This window comes from Cyclopterus lumpus, chromosome 19 (genome assembly GCF_009769545.1).
Source record: "Cyclopterus lumpus isolate fCycLum1 chromosome 19, fCycLum1.pri, whole genome shotgun sequence".
Lineage (NCBI taxonomy): Eukaryota > Metazoa > Chordata > Actinopteri > Perciformes > Cyclopteridae > Cyclopterus > Cyclopterus lumpus.
Genome location: NC_046984.1, coordinates 13,444,031 through 13,468,049, shown reverse-complemented (window position 1 = coordinate 13,468,049; position 24,019 = coordinate 13,444,031). Strand labels below are relative to the sequence as shown.

At 44.2% G+C, this 24,019-nt stretch overlaps 1 protein-coding gene across 1 annotated transcript in view; it reads right to left on the bottom strand.

The window, feature by feature from the left end:
- Positions 1-24,019, bottom strand: part of dock1 (dedicator of cytokinesis 1) — a 146,911-nt gene that overhangs the window by 84,517 nt on the left and 38,375 nt on the right. The window contains exons 18-27 of the mRNA XM_034558323.1: positions 23,458-23,641; positions 18,746-18,843; positions 17,056-17,145; positions 16,133-16,233; positions 15,910-16,038; positions 13,780-13,888; positions 11,106-11,176; positions 8,924-9,030; positions 4,257-4,384; positions 2,255-2,350 (exon numbers count right to left, since the gene is read on the bottom strand). Of these exons, the coding sequence (XP_034414214.1) occupies positions 2,255-2,350; positions 4,257-4,384; positions 8,924-9,030; positions 11,106-11,176; positions 13,780-13,888; positions 15,910-16,038; positions 16,133-16,233; positions 17,056-17,145; positions 18,746-18,843; positions 23,458-23,641 (1,113 nt within the window). The remainder of the gene's footprint in view (positions 1-2,254; positions 2,351-4,256; positions 4,385-8,923; positions 9,031-11,105; positions 11,177-13,779; positions 13,889-15,909; positions 16,039-16,132; positions 16,234-17,055; positions 17,146-18,745; positions 18,844-23,457; positions 23,642-24,019) is intronic.

The following is a 24,019-nucleotide window of genomic DNA, read 5'->3' as shown; positions in this document are numbered from 1 at the left end:
CTGCACACTGCAGGTAGATCGGCAGGATAACCATGAAGCACTGCAGACAGCTATCACCACAACCATCAGAACTACAGCTATGAAAAAACCAACACTCAGGTAAAGCTACGGTCTGTTCGGTACACGGTATTATTCATTTTAGGCGTTTGCTGGCTAAAACTTCAAAAAAAAGGTCAATCTGGCTAACATGACAGAATAAGAAAAACACAAAAAGGTGCGTTTCATTGGTTTGGTTGGAACTTCAACAGCAGAGGATTTTCCCAGCAGCATCTCACTGCTCATGTGTGTCTGCAGAGGCTCATCCAGAGGCTTAAAACTCGAGGGAAACGTAATTCAAGGGCATTGTAAAAAGGTAGAACTTTTCCTGCTACTATCCTAATGTAAATGTATTCACAAGGACTCTCATCTCCGCCTGTGTGAAGGTGGACATGAATATAAAAAGATGCAGCCTGCTGCGATGTCCGACGATGCAAATGTGCGGCGATGCCGCGCGAGCCGCTAACCAGGCGCAGCGCTGCGGTGACAACACACAAACAAAACCGACGCCCCCGGGCTGTCGTTGTGATCACTCTCATCCGCATTCTGCGTCGACCACCACCGGGCGAGAGCAGGAAGGAGTGAGAGACAGAGAGGGAGAGGGGCGGGGACACGAGAGCAGAACAGTAATGCATAAATCTAAAATGTAAGCGGCTGCCACGAAGAGGAACGAGGTCGGTAGTCGGCTGCGGTGTCGTCGGGGTAGCGGCGGACAATCTGCCTGCAGACTGGCGCTCGAAGTGGTTAAAATTCTCGCCAACCTTATTGATCGTGAAGCAAGCAATCAAAATAAAGACAAGACTCTGATGCGGCCTCAAACCCCTCCCCTGGGTAGAAGGACACCCTGCACACTGATGCTCAATATTATGCAGGTACTTGGAAATGTCAAGGCAATTGAGTTCAGCGGCTAAAGGCGCTGACAAAGGCGAGGGGTCAGCGGGGACTGGAAAGGAGGCTGTAAATAGATGAGAGAAGTATGGGAGAGAGCGGCTGCAGCACAAGTGTACACAGTAGATAGTTCCAATTAGGGCCACTTGAGGTCATGGCTAGTGCAGTTTCATTAACCAGAAAGGAGGCCGGTCTGCTTTTGTGCAAATTCAGCAGCCTGGTGCTGGAAGGGGAGGGGGGGGGGTGCACTTAGTATAATACAGCAGAGAGGAGGCCTGCGTGTGCTGCCTTGATGAGCGTTGCCTCCAACACTGTTGCTGCCCATATGGAGAGGGTGCTGTGCCAACACACACACACACACACACACACACACACACGATAAATAACCCGAGACAGGGGGAAGAGAGGACGCTATGGCAGCCGGTAACATTATCAATATAATGAGTTCTGTATCGTACGACTCCGCATTTTCCAATACGAGCTTAAAGTCCGGAGAAAATGTCTCTCTCATCACTCCGATGTATTTAAGTGAGCAGTAAAAAAAAAAAATTAAATACCTTGAAGTGCCCTCCGAGGAACCTCCATCAAAACACCTTGCATTAAAAACTACATTTGTTTATTGCCCGAGTCTCACTTTCAGAGTCGCATCAGCAGCCACACGCAGCCCTGATTAATACGAGCGTCAACAGGATGCGATGCAATGAGCCAGAGAATAGCAAACTTGATATTCATGACTCCACAAATAGAGAAGTTGACATTCATTGGACTCTTTGGACTCATGAAAACGGATGATGGCTTTGCCAACGGAAATAAGGCAGACAGCATATTTATACCATGACTGATAAGTGCTTTAATTGCCTCCGAGCTCCAGCTGAGAGAGTGATTGGGTAGAAGAATGCTCGCGGCAGTGGGAGGGATACGCGGTTTGCGTTTCTAGATTACAGCACAGAGCCACACACGGGCAAAAAAACAGCAAAAGCAAAAACATACACGCCGACCGGCAAACAAACAAACTGGCTGAAGAAAGATCCGAGCAGATCAAAGCAAGTTTTAGATTGAGGTTGTGTGAAAGCTTTCTGCCGAGCTAGACCTTCCCTCTAATGATAGCTTTGGAATGGAATTGGAGTCTCAGTGGTCCTGTGGGAGCTAAGCTGGTTGGGACACAGAAGCCTCTGAATTGGACATGTGTGCACGAGTTTGTGTGTCTGTGTGTGTGTGTGTGTGTGTGTGTGTGTGTGTGTGTATGTGTGTGTGTGCGTGTAATAACCAGAAGAAAACAGAGCGCGACTGGTGGGTACAAGAGCAACAAATAAAAATCAGACAAACTTACAATGTGGGGGGACTCGCGGCCCATGGAAATGACCGTCCTGTTGACCGTCCTCAGCAGCTTCTCCATGACGATCTGCACGTGCCACTGGGTGGGACCCTGCAAAATAAAACACGGTCATTAATTTCTTACATTTGCCACGAGGGCTATAAACACATCTTCTAATTTCCAAATTTGTGGCATCTTTATATTAGATGTTGGACTGCAAATTTACGAGTCTTGAAAGAAACCCCAAAACTGGCTTTCAACCGCTTTAAAAAAGGTCTGAAGACCCGACAAACATGACCAGCCAAAATTATTTATATATTGTGAATCCTGGCTTTTGGAGAGGGACTTTCTTGTCTCACGCAGGTCTGTGTGCACACACACACGCGCACAAACGTTGATTCCCAGACTGTTTTTTGTGTGCAATATAAACAAAAAATTGATATCCCATATAGTAACTGCTTCACTTGACTTAACTTATTTATATGTCACAATATAGATTGCTTTCTGGTATCAATAAATAAAAAAAGTCTCCATGAAATAACCACATGGTAAAGCCTACTTTTTTTATACTACAGTGTGAATTTAATACTTGAAAAATAGGAAGTACTGAATACGTTCCGATTTAAAATCGAGAACTTGATTGCAAAATTAACTTAATTTTTTAATTAATTTAATTTCAAGTTAAATTCTTGGGTGTAGGCAGGAGTTGAACAATGAATGAATGGTTGACTGAAGAAAACGTTGCAACGTTGGAAAAAAAAAAAGAAGAAAATCTACACTTTTATTGATCCCCGTGGGGAAATGCTTTCTTATTAAAGAGCAGTAAAGCGCCCGGGGAGCAACTCGGAGTTCAGTGTCTTGCTCAAGGACACTTCAACATGCAACACATGGGAAGAGCGGGGATCGAACCGGCTACCTTGTGGTTATGGGACTAAAAAAAAGATTCATTTCAGTTCTTTGTGGACTTTTCCACGTTATATTAGGCAGAGAGCAACCGGTCCGGAGCTGGATGAACTCTTGTTGTATTCTGGGGTCATTTAAAGTCGGAGAGGCTTGTGCCTGGAAGGTTGCCAGTTTTTAAAAAAAATTTTTTTAATTGTTTCATAAATAAGAAACTCAGAAGTACTCCTTCCCATCTTATTTACTTCCTTGTCAAAGTGTACACAGGACTCTATAAAAGAGTGCAGGACAAGTATAAAAGGAATGGAGAGGAAGAAGCACAACGAGAGACAGAAGGAGGCTGAATGGGAGGGAGAGAGAGAGAGAGAGAGAGAGAGAGAGAGAGAGAGAGAGAGAGAGAGAGAGAGAGAGAGAGAGAGAGAGAGAGAGAGAGAGAGAGAGAGAGATAATCCAGAGCAGAGTGCTGTGTGGGAGGCCGGGCCGTGGTGATCAATGGGATCTGGGAGTCTGAGCAGGCCTGAGGGAGGACATCAGGTGTCTGGGCATGGAAGAGGAAACACTCGGGAAGCAGCTCTGTGTGTGTGCGTGTGTGTGCGTGTGTGTGCGAGTGTGCGTGTGTATTGTGGACTTCAATGAAAGACACAGTTCAGTAACAAACACGTAGTCGATTAATCCAATAATTGCGCTTCAGAAAGTTGGACGACAAATGTGATAATTAATTGTTTAAGTCATCTGGAAGGAAGATAATCAGATTTGAAAATGCTGTTTGTTGTCATTGCAAATGTAACGTTCTGGGGGTTTGGACTGCAAAACAAGCAATAACAAGCTTGTAATGGAAAGTGATGTTAGGCCAATAAACAATTAATTGATTATTTGGAAAAACAATTAATTGATTAATTGGAAAAACAATTAATATATTAATCCTTAATGCCGTAACAGTGCGGAACAATGCTCAAGCAGGGCAGAAAAAGATAAATGAGGAACAGCACATCGATATTCTGTCAAACAGCCACAGTGGAAACGTGCTTCTTCTGTATGGAGGAGCTCCGGGAACCCCTCGATATGCTACTATTTACCAGCGGGAGATGCATGAAAACTAGAAAGCGGCGTTCCTCACCACATCCCTCCTGTAGAGCACCTCCAGGATGTCACTAAGCAGCTGGCAGCAAGCCTTGGGCTCCTCGCGCTTCTCCAGGTGGAACTTCAGCTGGTCTGTCATCAGCGGCAGGAGGATCTCTCGGCAATCTGCGGGGACGCCGGCAAAGACACACATTTACAGCCCCGCGCAACACACGGAGCAGCTGATGGATCACACGAGGCTGTGCAGCATATGCTGCCGACACGCTTCCTCACAGCTCAGAGGGCCTGAATTGGGCAGATTTAATTTATTAATTAAACTGAATGTGGCAAAAATCTCTTTAGAATATCTTTGCATTCCAATTTGTGCGAATATTTGTGAAAACTAAAAGTGCATTGCTCTTTGGAATGGTGTTCTTGCAACATTATGCAATTGTATTATTAAAATCAGTGGATTAAAATAGTCTTAAATGACAATCATTTCATTTATCAAGATTATTTCTGAGGCAATTTATCGGTACCGCAAAATTAGTTTTTGTGACAGGCCTACAGCCAATCAAAAGCCTTGCTTGAAATATAAGCAAAGTTAAAAAAACACCTTATGAACCTAATTCATAATGATCCCTCTGCAATATGTTCCATTATTGTGGTGCCCCTAAATAAAGCACCTAACCCACTACTAGCGTTTTAGAAAACAGCAGAAAATACTTTTCGAACGAAAAGACTGCAACGTCAAAAAGTGAATTTCCAATTGCAGATGGAAGAGCGTTTGATTGGCGGTTGGACACGGAGCACAGCAGAGATAAGCCACCGAGGATTCTCACGGGAGGCGGCCCTACAGCAGTCAGCCACAAAATTATCATATGCGTTATTAAACCTTCTGATATTAATCTTAGTGGCATTTGTGTATGTGTGTGGGGTCACATTAAAAGCCTTGGCACACATACTGGAGCTTGGTTGGTTCAATAAAAATATGCAGAGTATCAGGGGGTTAAGTGAACAGGTTTTTTGTTTACTTATGGAGAGAATATCAATTGATAACCTCTCTGCAAGAAAACAAACACAAAGGTAGACACACACACACACACACACACACACGCACAAACGCACACGCTCAAGGCCGAATGATAATAAACAGCATGAACTATGGCAATCTCATTATGAACAATACCCAGAGGTATTGAACATGAATCCATTCAGTTGTATATTCTCTGACCCCTTCTAAAGGAAATTTAACAGTATGGATTGACACAATAGAGACAGATGAAGAAAGGATGCTTCAGCTTCTTTGGCTGAGGTGAAAGTCTTCATTATCATTTATGTCAGTATCACTGGAAGTAACTCTAAGACAGGACTGCACACAGAGACCATGCATCACGTTGCCATTAGCAATTTAACAAATAAAGGATTCTGCAGAAGTTGAAATTGCACTTTAATGACTCAAGCATTGATTATTGCATTAATTACACAATTATTCTCGGAAATCTCACATACTGAATGCCTTTTTATAATCCTTATCCAACAAATAATTACAGGGAAGCTACTTGAAGACTAAATATGGGTCCAAATGATAAACCAGCATTTTTTTTTTTCAAACGACACATTCACTTTGTGTGTTGATCAGTGAGATTGTTGTTATAAAAAAATAAAGAACGCACTCACAAGGCCTCGCAATTTGTATATCCTTTAAACTTGTGGGGCAAAACATGTCGAGTTTGAGCTGTAGGTGGCGCCAAGGAGAAGTTGTTTATGAAATTTACCAACATTTGCCTTTCTTCGTCATCTTTTAACCCGAGGCCGGTGCAATGATTAAGGCAACAGTGACCAAAATACTGAGGATCATTAAATTGCTCTCTCGGTGAAACAGAAATACTCCTGTTAAGGGGTGAGACATGTACACACAATGGTAAATGGGTTGAGCTGACACCCAAATCACAGACGGCTCACTCTTCGGGGAGCGTGATCTTGCTCCTGTGCATTTTGGGACGTCTTGTGCAAGAAGTCGAACAACCTGGCTGGAGTGTGTTGCTCATCAAATATCAAGAATATGCATCCTAATGTCTTAATTATCGAAAATTATCCAACCCCGAACTACGTGGAAATACAACTGCCACTTGGAGACGCTAGATGAAAGCTCACAGGATAATCAATAGATCTTATCCCGATCTATAAAAGGACTGTCAAGAGATTTCACTTTGGCCCGAAGCATTGGACCGGTCCACTCTGCCGCCCCCCTCGAGCCTCGTGAGCAATGCCCAGAGCTTCTGGTCAGTGACTCCACCCAAACACGCTTCGACAGAGTTTGTCCAACTCCGACTGTACAAAACAAATCATAAGTAATCTGCTTCTGATGTCTGACGTTATGGATGTTTAGCTTTCAAGCGCTACAGAGTGACAACCACGTCTGCACTGACATATTGTTGTTCTCCTAAAACACTGTGTTTCCATGTACGTGTGGGTACTAATATCCCAGAGTTTGAACACAAAAGCAAATCTCCCATCTGAGGACGTCTCGACATTGAGTCGAGATTAATACCTTTTTAAAAAAAAAATTTTTTTTACAGGACCCTCCTTCAATTCATACCTCCTTCAAATTCAAATTATACACAGGCACACACACACACACACACACACTGACACATGTGCACACGCGCACACGCTAGCAGGGCGGGAGCGGGACAAGCGGAGTGGAACTATCAAGCTAGGCCCTGAATGCAGCGCAGACCGGGGGAGCAGCTGACATATTTGTTCTCTTCCAATGAGCCCATTTGCGAGTGATTTATTCGCTCGTACCCCCCCCCCCCCCCCGTTTGCATCATAAACGGTGAAGGTGACACGACGTTGTGCCTACAAATTCAACAAAAAAAAAAAATGAAAAGAAACAACAAAAAAATAAAATATCCCTCTTTTTCTCGAGTTCATTAAGTTTGCATCTGCAGCAGCGAGTCTGCATACCGATCCCATTCGACACAGAGCATTTCAATTTCAAACGTGTACACGAAAAAAGAAACCCTCGGAGAAAGTGTTGCCGTCTTATTGTCGAGGACCATCGGGGACTGAAGAATGCTCATTTAGGGCGCGCTTTTACCCAGAAACGGTTAATATGTTAATCACTGTGCAGCCAAGTGAAAAAAAAAAAAAAACAGCAACAGTGAACACATCCAATACATATGGATGAGCGCGTGATGAGCTCAGAAAGTTGAGTATCTTTGCTGGGTGCTCATTTGCTCCAAGTATTCCTGTTCAGTTCACTTGGGGATTGGCTGGCAAAGGGAACCTTTCAGGGCCCTCCTGGGGATCAGGATGCATCGAACAACTATGGCTGATTAGACCACCATTAAAAAAAAAAAACTGTCTGGCTGACCCATTTGCTCATCGCCCTGGTTTATCTGTAATAAAACATCTCCAAAGTGAGAAGCGAGCAGCGGGAGAGTCTCTCCATCACGGTGCACAGGCCATTCACAAGCATCGGGGAGGCTAGCCTTTCCAGTTACGCCAGCAACAGATCAATAGTACACACTGAGCACTTTGTGCTCCCAGCTTTAAAAAAAAGGTGCTATATTATTACTAATTATTTCCCTTAAATGGATTTCTCACTAAACTAAAATCAGTTTTTAAGACAGAGACATTTACGCTGTTATATTCAACATCAAACTAGATTATTCCCGAGGACAAACGCCCCATCGCATGCGGTCAAGATGCCGATTCAGAATTCCTCTTCGGCACGTCCATGCTGAACTGAACGTGCGCTGGTAACGGAGACGGAGAGCAAGTGGATGATTGTTGTCCGCTTCTTTTACGTTAGCCGACCACTCTGAGACACGCGCGGTGGTCCCCGCCAGCCACATTAAGTCACTGTTGCTACTCCATCGGCATGCATTTCATTTACCATCACTCTGCAGTGTGTGTGTGTGTGTGGTGTGTGTGTTTCTAAATCAGGACCTAACCCAACATGGCCTCAGAGGACCGCTGCCTCGAGCAAAATGATTGGCCCTCGACCGTCACTGCAGCAGGACCCAGTCTGCAGGAACGCCGCAGGCTAGCAGGGACCGGACGAGGCACTCATTAACCATCTCTACATACCCGCCCGTCTTATTTGACATCGCTACAACAATGGTCAGAATAGTATGGTGCTCATGTGGGCTATAGAAGTGTGAATGTGTATGATGTATGTGTTGTTGGGGTGCGACAGGGGAAAAAAAAGTACATAATGACCTGACAAAAGAAAAAGGATGAATTACTATGGTTGTTCCGATGCCAATATTAGTGTGAGAAATGCCTCCTGTAAAGCCTAAAACTATCTATGCACCAATACAATATTGGATCTTTTTTCCTTTAAGTTCAGTTATCAAGTTCACGTATTTGAAATTGGTATTGGGAAGGAACAAATGATACCGGGACGTCTCTTATCAAACGGTAAAACAGAGGAGAGGGGCGGAGACTCGAAGGCCAAGTAGATGTAAATACTGACTTTCTGAGACGGACAAGTCTTGTTGATTTTAGCAACGAGATCACTGAACAAGAGGGTTTCCACTCCGCCTCCCCAATGCTCTTTACTCGGGAGCTGGCAAGAGGAGGCAGGTGGTGTTTGTGATTGCCTATAATACTGCTCCCTGAGTGAAGGTGCATGCACTGAAGATCTGTGAGTACTGTCTGTGTGTGTGTGTGTCTGTGTGTGTGTGTGTGTGTGCGTGTGTGTGCTCTCACCGTGATGAGTAAAGAGATCGCTGTGGACAATGTCAATCAGACAGTCTAGCTTCTGTTTCACCAGGCGGCCAAGAGGAACCTTGAGGATGAATTCGGTGAACAGCTTGCTGCGGAGACAGAAGGAGGACAATGAAGACAAAAGGTCAGACTGATCCGGTCGACTGCTTCCTATTACGAGCAATCGTCCAAAAACACAATAAAAAAAAAAAAAAGGAACTGCACATCCACTTTCCAGATATTCTGGCTTAGGTTGGAGGATAGGACAATATATAGTGAGCCAATCGAGATGTGTCAACTGACCCCGAGGTCAGGAGGTTCTTTTTTTAGCCGCTGTCCCGTAGGACTTCTAGTCTGATACAGCCGTGTAAACAATATTCATTCAACTGAATATTTGTTTCCCTTTTTTTTTTAAAGACAACCAACAGCATAGCTGACACACATTGGGCATTCAACTATTCAGAGCCTGAGAGATAAGTCTGCATTCACATAAAGCTGACATGTTCTCCCTCAATGAAGAGGCTAGGTGCTTGTTATGCCGGCAAGCTGAGGCTAAAATGAGGAGAGAACAGGTTCTGGCAGGGGATGAAACACCCCCACGGTTTCTATTGAGTCGCCTCAAAACTACAGAAAAGATGGCGGAGCATGCAGCATTGCACTTGTTCAAACCCGGGAAGGATGCACGATTGTTTTTTTATTTTCAATACTGACGTCCTGATTATTTCTCACATGTCAAAATGCAATACAAATATGTTGCCCTTAAAATTAATGAAACCAGGACCTGTTTTCACATCCATGCTGTGCTACATTCCTGCTCATGTACAAATATCCCAGAAGCAAAAGAAAAATCGCACCAAAACCTTTTTCACTTTCTCCTGGAGTTATTCCAGCTAATTAACACATGTGTGCATCAAAAAGGTCGTCGTTGCATTTTAAACGTCAATATCACACAGTCGACCAATGCCTCGGGAGTCACAGGAGCCAAAATCAACATTTCCTGATATAAATGTGTGTACAAACCTCATTATGAAAGACACAATTAAGAGTGAACTCAGGCTCTGAGAAGGACATACGGAAGTCCACTCTGTGGTTGACAGAATGGATCCATTCTTTGGGATCGGCCCTCCTGTGTGGCCAAGAGTCTGCTGTGAGAATGGCCGCTGCCCAGGTGCTGCGTGTTTACTTTATGAACTGGTGGGCAAACCTCGCCGAGTGCACAGGCTAAAGCACATTCCAAGGTCAGGGAGAATACCCACACGCAGTGGCACGACTTGGACAAAAATAGATAGTGGGAAGATGTTGTGCAGCAGCACGAGGTTTTCCAGTAGAAATGTGATCCAGCGGAGATGGAGCGATCCTGTCAGCATCTCGTCTTCATCTTAACAACCGATAGATGGCCTTCGCTGAGCGAAATTGTACTTTTGGTTTCATTTCATGAAAGTGAATACATTTCTCCTATTGTTTGCTACCTTTTTTTGCATTTAACATGTAAAAATTATTTAAATGAAAGAGCAGAAGATGTGACACGTTTCACAGCCTGGTCCAAAGCAACCTGCTTCATTTCCAAATGTGTCTTTCGTCATGAGACAAACGGAACTAAATATGAACAAATTTGTCTCGACTAAATATTTACAATGTACAAAATTGTAAATATGTGTTATTAAAGACTCATTTGCGGTTGAAGGTTTTCCGCCGAATACATTAGAAAAGCTTTCCTCATATTTGTAAATAGGACGCTCCATAAACGAGGCTATTCTATTTTAGTGTTGCATAACTGATCAAAGGGATTCAAATGAGGGAGAAAATCAAGGGCACACCCATGAGGCACTCATCACGAATGCAATGTCCTCTCATTTTTGGAACACAAAAATATACAAAACTTTGAGTTTTGGTCATTTGGAATTTACAGTCCGTTAATTTATATAATGTAAGAAAAGGTCAGACGACAATCTCAGATTATTGAGTTTTCTTTGCCGTTTTTATCTGTTATTCTTAATATCATAGGCTTGTTGAATAAGAGAAAATAAACTGTGATTTCTCCTTCCGTTCTCCAGCAAAAATAACATTTAATTTAACGTGTTGTGCGCAACGACGCGTCAGTTTGAGAAACACCCGGGAAGGTCACAAAATATATACCAATGAATAGGTATCCCTTTAAAGGTGTCGTTAGAAAACATGAAATTACCTGAGTTCCTTTGGATCAAAGACCAGCTTGACGTCGTTGACGATGGTGGGAATGTACTTCAGTGCAGCACCCTGAGCCGGAAAAATAAAAGAAACGTTTCAATAATTTCCAGCTGTAAATTCATTAGTTTAGATGTTGCCAGCTACTCCAGCCCTCATTGTGATATACAGTATTTTCCATTGTACTTGTAATTGTGTCTGATCACCGTGTCCTCCTGTTCTGTTTCACAAAATGAAAACACTGTGCCTCTCACTAGCATGCTGTAGTACACATTTCGCCTCCAGACGGCCATAAACTAGAACAATCATTTGTTGATGAGCAAGAATAATATTTCTTATGATGAGCAATATGCGGGAATATTTCCACCAAGTGTTTGTATAATACCGTAAGTACTGCATCTTACTTTATTAAAAAAGGGCAGTGGGTGGTGTTAGGACTTGTAATAAATCAACTGGTATTCACATCTAATATCTCTATTATTATAACTCACCTTGATAGATACAGCTAGATGTGATTTGCCCATCAATACTACAATAAAAACATCAAGTGCGTGCCCCCCCGACGGCTGACAAACAGAAGCGTCCACTAATGACGGGAATGACGACGCGAGCTGGAACTGGGTTGGAGTGTTTTATACAACATCTGGGTTGATCAGCTATACGGACGTAGCGCCACGGGACCGTCACCCGTTCACAATCCCCGTGTGTTATTGCACGCGGTTTATTTCTGAAAATGCGTGAAAGGTAATTAGCGGCGTTCAGGAGGAAGTTGAGACGAGAGCAAGCACTTAGTTGCCGACTCCAGGCGCGTCGTTCAAATGGTTACGTTGACTGGGGAACATATCTGATCACGTCTGCACGCAGGGGCAGAGGAACACGGTGCCGTATCTAAAAAGCTAACATTTTTCAAACATGGATATATTCACCACCCCGCCCCCCCCCCCCCCCCGTCAAAATAGAAAAAAATAAAGTCGCTCTCATCTGAATTGATATTTTTAGTGCGTGTGCATATCAACACCTCCACCTCGCTGCAGACAGAAAGAGTTTGGGAGACGGAAACTTGGGATTTCAAACGCTGCTTAACTTTGATTCGGTTAACAATCCCGACTCTGCTCAACGGCATCTGTTTACACCTTGAAGAAGCCACTTGAACAGAAAAACAGAAAGTCTCTTTTCTTTTTTTCTCTCTATACTTTGTTCTCAGCCACAACTTAACTCCCGCCTGTTGTGCAGCGATGTGTTGTGTGAAGTGTCACAGCAATTCTCAGAGGAGTTGTGTCTCCTGCGCCTCTCTCTGTGAGCACCTCACACTCACCGGGAACATGCATTAGTCTGTGTGTGTGCGCGAGAGTGTGTGAGTGTGTGTCCCTGTCCAGATGTTCATCAGGATTCAGACGTGGAGGTATGAGGGGAGTGCTCATTAGCTTCCCACCTGTCACAGTGCTTTCACAAGGGCGGACTTGGGAAGAAACCAGCATTCCTCGCCTTCGTGGCCGTTCCTCAAGATCGGTTTTTAATTTACTGACAGTGAAGCTAATATCTCACCCAATTACACAGCAACTGACTCCTGAGCTTCTCCCATGGTTGAACGTGCACATGGATCTACTGAAGTTTGCCAATATGAATGTACACTGTGATTATGTTATCTCTGTGCGTGCGTGCGTGTGTGTGTGTGTAGCATGTTTTGAGTGCACCTGCAAAGATATAGACACTTGTGGGTTTGTTTTTAAATCCTGAGTCACAAGGAGAATGAAATCCCAGAATAAGCTGAAAGGCAGTGAGATAAATACCTTAAGGAGCAGCTAAAGAGCAGAAGGCCAGAGGAGCCCCAGACCACAGGACAGTCAAGGTCAGAGTGAGACGCAGAGAGAGGACAAACACACACACGTCCAGAAAGAGAAGAGAAGAGAACAAAAACACACACACAGAACAAACATATATAATGTGTGGCTGCGAGAAACATGTGAAAGATTAGGGCTGCGTGAAAAAGCATAGAGTTTATCAGCTTTTCATTTCCCTTTTCCGCATTTTGGTCCTGGTTCCAGACTGAGCCCTAATCTTTTAGGTGTGGCTGGATATTTTTGGGAAATACACAGGATTAGAAGATCGATACCACTCACAGCTAAATACTGTACGAATCCACAGAAAGTAGCCCGTTAGCTTAGCATAAAGACTGGAAACAGCTTCCCCAGCCAAGGTCATAATGTGAAAAAAAAATCAGTGAGTTCCAGAGGAGGCTGGGGGACAGATTGTGAATGAGTGTATTTCCCGAAAAATATTGAACGATTCCTATAAGCACCTATTTAAGATGCTCTTTAATATACCTTGTTTTATTTTTATTTCATGTGCAGGCCTAACATTGTCACACAAAGAGAGCAAATGAGAGTAAAGATCAGGAAAATCTGCACAAAGACATGTGACAAAAAAAAGGTGAAGAAAAAGAAGATAATACAGAATCGTCAATGAGCAGAAGCCTCACATCAATGTTTCATAAGCTGCCGCATTAGTTTATATCTAACGAGACGGATGCATCTCCAATTACAGAGCATGCCATCCGAGGCAAATCACAGCAGATTTATTATTATCATTATTATTATTCACTCCGCAGCAGTAATTGACTATTCACGCAGCAGCAGCAGCTACTTCTTGGCAAAGAGTTGTGAAAGTGGGCCTACCTTCACCATGCCGGTGTTCTCTGAATTACTGTTCATCATGTCATTGAAGGATGTGAAAAGGTTCCTCAAGGACTCCATGAAGTCGGCCTCTCCTTTGTTCTCGTAGAGCCTAGGAGGAGATGAAGTAGAGCATTACACTGGCAGATGATCACAAGGCTGTTTGTTTGTTTCATCCCTGTGTAAACGCAGCGGAAACCAGGTTAGCATTTAAAAACAACATGACGAGACACTGAAGCACCAGCCTGCCGTCATGCGGAAACAGAAATCGGAAAACTTAATGACCTCTGCTGATGACTGTCCTCGAATACTATTCGAGGAACGGATATGTGACGTGGCGTTTACTTTCTCAACTCGTTTGGTTATGTGGAGCAAACGCTGCACAGAGACTGCTGCCACCAGAAAAAACAACCATCACCGAAACAATTGCTGGAAAATAGTGCATGGGGAAACAAAGCAGCACCACAATCCGCCACCAAAAATGCAAATGCATTTATCCCACTTGCAGAGCCCATACATCTCCCCAAACTGGGTATTAGCTGCAAATGAGCCACGTGGTGCTCATTGCAAAAGGTAAAGTTACTGCATCAACCACACAGGGAGGCAGGTCAAAGAGGTGTGAAGTTTTTGGATTGCTCCACCGCTCCAGATTTGGAGGCGGTGGATGGCTTGCATGGCTTGCTTCCAGCAAGGTGGGTTTTGTGTAACCACAAGCCCTCGTGGGGCTGCAGGTATTACAAGGCCCATGATAGTCACTGTTGAGGGCTTACAGAAATCATAGGATTAGAGGCATCCGTCTTGGGCTCCCACAACAACAATTACTTAAAGCTGCCTCTCACCTGCCGCACCGAGGAGCAGAGTTGAGCTCCTGACAGCCACACCACTCACAAGTCGCGGGGTGGGTGGGGGTAAGGGGGAAGTGTGCGATTAGAGTATCTCCTCTGCCATTTCATAGAAATGTTCAACGGGGCCGATGTCGCCTCGAGCACCGTCAAGAGTTGCACGACAGGCCTCAACAAACACAGCTTTGGACTGAGGAAGAGCTTCTAACTCGATAACAAGTGACCCGACAGAGCCGATACTGGCAACCCACCAAAGGAGGCGCTTCGGCGGCAGCACGCGGACAGGGGGTCCTCGCCGCTGGTTGTCACACGCTGTGAACATGGACAGACTCGGACAAGAGAGCGCCGTTGCCGGAGTCTGATGCGCGAGGCAAAGGACGAGGCGTCCTCCAGACATCAGTCAGACGAACCAATCAAAACTCTGCACACTCAATTAGAGCAGGATCCTCCATCAGCCCCTCCGCCTCGTTCAGTGGCTCTCGGCAACATCATCATCCATTTAACGTCTCCACGGACGATAATAAAACGCAACCAGCAGCCGTTACAACCGTTCACTTTTACCTGTTGCAACTTCAAGAGCACAATCAATGCTGCACACAATGCAGATGTTGCATTATGAAATAACACTGAAACAACTCCAGTATTATAGAAATTAAAACTATTAACAATAAGCCAAAACATCTGGAAATTATCCACATGTTCATCACTTGGCAATAACATTAATATATTCGTGCTCTTTGGCATCAGCAAAAAAAAAAAAATCTAAGGAGATAAGGGCTGCGAACCTGGTCTCTTCTTTTAAATCACAGATTATTGTTGTTGTTTAAAAATACTTTTCTGTGTTTACATTTCTTATGATATTTAACTTAGTTTTACTCTCCCTGCCTTTAATTGTCTGTTTGCATTTTAAATGCGTCTTTTTGTATAAATAAAGTTGATTATTATAAAGACAACCAAAACATAAGGTGTAGCCAATGACAATATGTCTGCATGCATGCATGTGTACACACACACACACACACACACACACACACACACACACACACACACACACACACACACACACACACACACACACACACACACACACACACACACACACACACACACACACACACACACACACACACACACACACACACACACACACACACACACACACACACACACACACACACACACACACACACACACACACACACACACACACACACACACACACACACACACACACACACACACACACACACACACACACACACACACACACACACACAGCGTCGGGACGTACTGGTTGAAGAGGACTCTGGAGCGGACGATAAACTTGAAGATGTACTCCAGAGCCTTCATGGCCTTCAGGAGCTGCTCCGTCAGCTTTTCAGCGCTTTCCACGTAGTTCTTCAGGACTTTGGTCAACTTCCTTCAAACAGCAGAATACAGAGCGTTAAATCTGCTATTCGCAGCATGGGCTAGAGCGTCTGACTGTGAGCGTCTGTGGAGGGTGAGCAGCTCACGTGTAGGCCAGCGTGGCACTGAAATGCTTCCGGATGTACGTCTCCAGGACGGGGTTGAAGTGTTGGAACTTTCTGTCGGCTATGAGCCCGATTATGAACACCTGTCAGGGAACAGAGACGTATCCATTAGAATGTAAGCCGCATCGCTCATTACGGAGAGCAAACTGCCCATACTTTCTCCCATTTCAGGAGCCTGCAGATAACCAAAACACACTCTCTACCTCCTTTTCTCAAACAATTTGTGAGCTACAATATACACATTTTTCTATCGTCTCAGCTCTGTAATCTCGCACATGGGATGTAAAACGAGACAATGGCTGAGGTTAAAGTACTGACTTTGGTGTTTGAGAAAGTGAACTTAAAAACTGTAGGAACTGAAACTGTAATATATCTTATTACTTAATTTAACAAACAAATCCCTGATTCATTGTTTTATTTAAAATCCAGTGTACGGAGGTAAAGAGCCAGAACAAAAATAGTATGTGAATGTATATACACTTGTGGACTGCACTGCATGTAGGTGCACTCTGCATACTCTTTTCGCACAACCTGTCCCTTTTTTATTAATTTTTTTTGCACATGTAGTCAAAAATGACTCATTGGCACAGGTGAATCATGCTCAAACACACAGCATGTCGAAAAGACAAATTGTTGGGATCGTACTTCCCGTTCTCTCCCGAAACAAAAACAAAAGGATTTGAATTCCTCGTGGTTTAGAGCTACAGCTGAGAACGGGAAACAGACAGTTGCATACAAACAAGTGTGTTGGGAAATCAAAAAAAGGGCCAACACACAGAGCAAAGGCGGCTGTCAAGAGAGGCGTTTAGCATACGAAAGATTTGACAACATATTATATTTCGCAGTGTTTATTTCCACTGTCACAGACCTCTCCTGCTATGATGTCTGCCTGCTGCTTCGCTTACCAAGGCATCGAACACCAGAGTATCAAAAGTGTCACTGTCAGAGTTCTCCATCATGATGTTGAAGAGTGCATCCAGAGTGTCTTGCAGGAACTAGAATGACAGACGAACAAAAGCGTGTTATGGCAGACGCAACAAAAAGTCGCAGAAGTCGCAGCTCAAACGGAGTCAAAATGAAAATCGCTTCCCCCTTCCAGGGAGTACATTCAAAGTGATAAATGACCTGAGGCCCGGTGAATTACCTAAACATTAGAACCCGAATCACAGAGGAAGAGACACGGAAGCACATAACAGTCAAACCACGGCCCTCTGCGGGATGTTACGCTAAATACATCCTTATAGGGCGTCCTTATCAAATGCTGATGCGCTGTACATGGCAAGACATATGCCAAATCACATAAAAGGTGTAATAAAACAGATGTTCAGTGCAATACATTGTTTTGTTAAACAATGATAAAAAATTAAAAAATCCTTGAATTAATCAAGCCCAACTCCTGCTCTGATGAGCTGCCCTTTACATCTGTTAAGATGTCGACACACACACACACACACACACACACACACACACACACACACACACACACACACACACACACACACACACACACACACACACACACACACACACACACACACACACACACACACACACACACACACACACACACACACACACACACACACACACACACACACACACACACACACACACACACACACACACACACACACACACACACACACACACACACACACACACACACACACACACACACACACACAGTTGAGGCAATGTGAAAACAGATGTAAGAGTGTCAGAAACGGAGCATTCACAATACAAAGTGAAGGCTGTGTCATCTGGATATGGAATAGATTATGGATAATCTCACGAAGGCCATCAGGGTGATTAAAAAAATAGATGTATATGTATATACATATATACGTATTATGATTAAAAACACAACTGGTCACCCTCTTAACCTCGAGCGAGCATCTGTGATCTAATCTTTACGCATCGTATCGAATAAACAGTTTCTGCCCATTGCAATGTGGGTACCCGGATGATAAATTGTCTCGCTGATAGTGTGTTACGTAATTGCAGCTTCGGGGGAACTTCGGAGAAATTGAGTGCTGATGCGGCGGTAATAATAGTCACACCCCTGTGGTTTAATGAACTGGTCCAGCTGTGGTTGACACCTCTATCTGGTCTGATCAAAACTGTCTGGGTGAAGGACTTCCTCAGATACGCCGCAGTCTGCCGGATCCCCCCAACCCCCCTACCAGCCCGAGCAAAACGTTATCTAGAGACTGATTTATGCACCTGCCCAGCACTTAAAGGGCCGGCGTATACTTCTGACAGCAGGTGATCTCCTGCCCTTCACTACACGGTGTGCGGTTCCTTCCTTAGCAACCTGCTCCCTCCGACAGGAAGCGAAGTCCTTTGTGAAACGGCTGCCAAGAAGCTGTAACCTTCAGGAACACGTAGGATCGGGACTGCCTTGTTTATGTCGACAGGTATATATATTTTGTATTTATTTTATCAATCTGGGAGGAGGAGGCACATTTTCAAGGATACAACAGTTTAAAAAAAAAAAAAAAAGAAGATGGCGAGTTAAGACCGTGGGAGTGTTTGCGACTCGTTAAAACAAAAACAAACAAAAATAAACGACAGGAATGCCTTTCGCCCTCTGACCTTGACGACCTCGCCACCTTCCACCTTCATCAGCTGACGGAGGTTCTGCTGCAGCAGGCTGGTGTTGGAGCGCCACTTCAGCAGGCCGAGCAAGTCCACTGAAACAACAAACAAACAAGCCATTAGCACAAAGCGCGGCGTGATGTTCATCAATGGTAACGCGGCGTGAAGAGGGCTTGAGAGGCAGCGAGAAATGACAATTAAGGTTGAACATTTGAGTTTAATGAGCGTTGTGGGGCCATTTGTTTCAAGTCAGTTAGTGAATTTCCTAAACGTGGCGCAAGTCATTCTATTAGATCTCTTACTTTAATCATGGGAAATTAATTTAGTCACAAGAGGATGAGTCATGATGCGATTAATCACTCAAGGTAGCGCTCGTTCAGTCCACCTTTGGCAGATTATCAAAAATCGGGAACCTCAAAATGTCCATTTGTTAAGGGTCATAAGCGCCAGCCCGTGAAACCCAGTCAGATCTTTTTTTAAAGTTAAAAGACACTGGATTCATAATTGATTATGAACAATTGCTCCAGTGCACATGTGGGAAGAAAAAAAAAAAGAGAAACGCCATGTAGCAGATTCATTATGTTTTATTAGCCGAGGCTGCGTTGAACAGCAGCTTCTCCCTCCGTCTGCCCGCCATGCCTGATCGGCTACGGGAGAGCCAATGAAACATGGTCGAGAAAGTGATGTACGCCCGTCATCTGCGAACCTGACAACCTATCAGCGTACAGTCACGAGGCCCCATCTAAAATAACCAGGGATCCCCCTCCCCAAGGAGGTATACGTTTGAAAACTACAGGTTGAGGCGCTGAGAGAGACACATGTAATGAAATGAGAATAAATCATCGCTGGGCCACGCCATCTGTAGCACATGGGACAGTGTGTGGGAGATGTGGTTCGCATGGTGCAACAAACAATATCTTGCTTGAGAATGGATGTCTTTGTAGCCAGCCGAATATAAAAAGCTACTAAAAAGATGGCAGGAGGAGAGTGGTGGAACAATTCAGGGAGAATAGGACAAGACAAGACTCATTTTTAAAAACACACAAAAGGGAACCACTAAGTCTTAATAGCTTTTAGATTAGAAGTTATAGCCTTGTGTTTGGTTACAGCCTTGTACTTGAGTTTAAAAGTGCACGGTTGTTTAAACAGTGATGTAAGAGCAGCTTTACGCAGCATAAATTACGTCTCCCTCTTAAAACTTAAATCTTTTAATTCGATATTTTTCTCCATCCGGCTAAGGTAGGAACGGGATGCTAATTTGTCTTTTCAGCAGGCTCCGCCCACTCCCATCTCTGCTGCCATTAGATCCCCGCTTCTCCTCCAGCATCCGTTTAGTGGAGCACACGGCAAACACCCAGGGACGAGCCAGCAGCCACTTCACAAGAGCTCCCAGCGCCGGGAGACCGCATGCATAAATCTAGTTTAATTAAAAAAAGTGTTTCATCTCAGGTGTGGGGATCAGGGATGAGGTGTCCTGTGTATGAAGCAAGCAGTCTGTTGCAAAGGGGCATTCAAAGTGAGGCAGTTCGTCAGGAGGAAGACGGGGCTGTCGAACTAAAAACTGGGTGCTTTGGGCACTGCAATGGACAGGCCTCTATAACGTCAGTCCATTTATTATTGTCCGGTCAACGCCCCAAAATTGAATTATGATATTAGAATAAGGATTTGTTAGTTTAGAAGTGTCTATTAACGAGTCATCAACTTCCAACTAGGTCCAGGCTTCAAGCTTGTTGCAAGCAATACAGTCAAAGTTACGTAAACAAGCGTTTTATTAAAAATATCTAAATATAAAAGAATTAATAGCAATGTCTCCTCTATTCTATTCTCCTCTAAACAGCATTTTAAAAAAGCCATAGTAGCATCAACTACTTTCACCAGCGTAGCGCAATGTGTTGGTCAACGGGCTCAAACTGGTGCGTAATTAAGGATGTTATATTCCGAAATCTGTTAAAGTTATATAAAAAAAAAAATCATCCCTTTGATCGTCGATATGCGCTACGACCACGTCTAATTTTGAAGATGATGAATCAGAACAGGAGGAACATCTGAGTGAAGGTGGGAGTTCTAAAAGAAGCTCTTGGCTTTAATAAAGCAGGCAGAGAGAGAGAGATTGGCTCTGCATTGATTTATTAAAAGAAAACCTTTTCCTCGAGCTTTGGTGTGGGATGACACCCCGTGGGAGAAATGTCACACACACACACACACACACACCTCTGTTTAATCAAACTCAGTGTGCAGTGCCGACGAGGCGTCTTGATCCCCAAGCACCTACGGGTGCCTTGCAAATTAGCGCCACAAAGTGCCAGGTAAATATCAGCAGAGGAGCTGAATCTTCTCACCGGGACACACGCTGCTGCCAGCCGCTCTCCCACAGGGGAAAAGGAAAAATGGGGAGAGGAAATGGTGATTCATTTCTTCTGCTTCATGTTAAATACCGGACGTCTGCAGGTGAGACAAAGGTTGGAGCTCCTGACATGACTTGTCACCATCGACTGTAATCGGAGTGGGCGAATTCTGCTTCTGAAACTGAGGCTGCTGACATCACCGCCCACTGAGGCGCGGAAAAGGGCACACACACACACGCACACACACACACACACACACACACACACACACACACACACACACACACACACACACACACACACACACACACACACACACACACACACACACACACACACACACACACACACACACACACACACACACACACACACACACAACGGTATTTAAATGACGACGTATGCCGCAGACCAAACTTAATAACCCTCATAGGGAACTGTAACTACACACAAGGTCTCCTCCTTCCACACGATATATAATGTACGCAGCAACAACAGATCTAACGAGGCCTGCTCTGGGTTCTGTGGCTTAAATAAGCATTTGTTGTGCGTGTTATCTGGGCCACATCTAGGAATGCAACAACGAAAAATCTACTTGTTCTCCCATTTAAGTCTCTATTGGACAGCAACAACTTGTCCACGAGGTCACATGAGGACTCCGTGTCAGTATGTGGCGGGTAGAGACACGATCTTTTACTGAAGAAGATTAATACAAAGACAGGTCGGGTGGAAATCCAGAATATCTGTGGCGCATCGAGATCAACAACCGCGTAGATATTTAAATAGTACAAGAGGATGTATTACAGTTGCTTGGATCTATGGAAAAGCTGCTAACGCATTGCTACAAGTAGAAGGGAGCAAGAAACACAAGCTGACGCACACACAATCACAGAGCTCCTGAATAAAGCTCCAGGTGGGCCCAACTGCTCTAGAACACGGTTGTAAACATCCATCGCGGCGAGCAGATTAAACTACTGGATTAACTGCCACCCGTTGTAGTTGCCGTAATGTGCATGCATAGTTTGTTTCCGTGCAGTGAGGGATTGGGGGTGTGCTTGCCTTCAGATGAAGTGGGTTGGAAAAATCGGGCTGAACATCAGAGCGACGTTTCCATGTTCCTCGTTCACGTCGCAATTATCCTTTATTAAAACTACAAACTTTAAGAGAGGACTTTGGTGGACTTAACACACCGCAAGTTGATGATCTTCTCCAGCCTGACTTTGCAATACCACCCCGTTTTAAATATTCAAAATGATTATATCATATTCCGCACGTGAATAAAATTAACAGGTGTTGCTTCTTTTCTACAAGGATACATAAGGATTACACAAAAAGACCTCGGCCACACAACACGTCAGGTAAACAGTTCACTCCGAGCGTAACCTTTCACGTTGCCCTTGTCTGACTATTTAAAAATGATCTTTGTGTTAGCATGAATAAAAACATAAGGACTCAACGAACTCCGTATTCAAACAGGATGTTGCTTTTGGGCAAGCAAAATAATTAATTTCAATTTCAGTCAAAGCTAGCCTGCGGTGTGAATCTCTCTCTCTTTATGTGTGTGTGTGTGTGTGTGTGTGTGTGTGTGTGTGTGTGTGTGTGTGTGTGTGTGTGTGTGTGTGTGTGTGTGTGTGTGTGTGTGTGTGTGTGTGTGTGTGTGTGTGTCCAAACAACACCGCGAGGAATGGGGAAGCTTTCGTTTAGGCTCTAATTAAAATGGTGACTCAGTCCTGCATACCAAAAAGAGAACAAAGGAAAAGCCACGCAGACATTCAGGACGGTTCTGTTTGGAGTGACTGTGAAATCAGAGCGAGGAGCATTTGACCGCTTACACGCAGCGGACCAGCTTTTCCCACAATGCACAGTGAGACGACCGCAATGTTAACACAGCCTGGAAATACCAACATGTCCAAGAGGGTTCACAGTAATGTCTGCTGGGATATATAAACATATGTAAAGGATGGGGGGGGGGGCAAAACCCCTAATCCATTAGCCACAGAGCAGAGGTGGGGATTTCTTTATCTTATTAAATTTAGACCTTCGCAGCACCCTGGGAAATTATCTTACTCTGTGAGCAGAGCATCGGTGGACTAACTGACACCGACTGGTAGAAGGGAGTTGAGGAGGAGAAAGTAGGTCAGGAGGAGAAATATATGAAAATGATAACTTCTGGAACACCAATTTCTCCGGGCTGCAAACAAGCAAAACGTTTACAGGTGGTGTTGGGACAAGTTAGCGTTTGTGATTCTTTTTACACCCGCACAGATTAGGAGTGCGTCTTTAGAAAGGCACTTTGTGGAGAAAGAAATGAGGGACAATAGAGAGAGAAAACGTCACGAATGCAATAAGCATAAAAGCCGTTACCGTTCTGTGTGAGCTTGGTGGAGCAGACCAGGGTGGAGATCTGGAAGGAGTCCTTGCTGATGGAACAGTTGCCCAGGTTCTGGGAGTTTTTCCCCGTGGTGGAGTAGCCCTTCTCCTCCAGCTCCAGCTTGGTGGCGGGGAGGCACAAGTACAGCGAAGAGTCCTCCAACTTCTTTGCTTCTGCCTGGTTTTCCAGGAGAAGACAAGTGAGATCCGTATCTGCTCTTTATGTCGTAACGGAGTGTTATGTTCCATTACCGTGGATTGTTTTTAAATGTTTTTTGTTTTTTTCATACGCTTTCAATTATGTTTTACTGCTAGCTGTTGCACGTGAGCGTTATTCGACAAAACGGCAACTTTGACTGGTAAATGCAAAACATAAAGAAAAATCTAATTGGGAGAATTTCTTCCTACATTACCTTTTCAATTAAGATAAATGGGCACAGTAAAGGTGTCATTATACAAGGGATTTTAATTGGAACGTCATTTTAATTTCATTGCGGGGGTGAATGCGTACCATGCAATTACCCATAGAAGGCAGAGAAGCTATAACTACCAATGA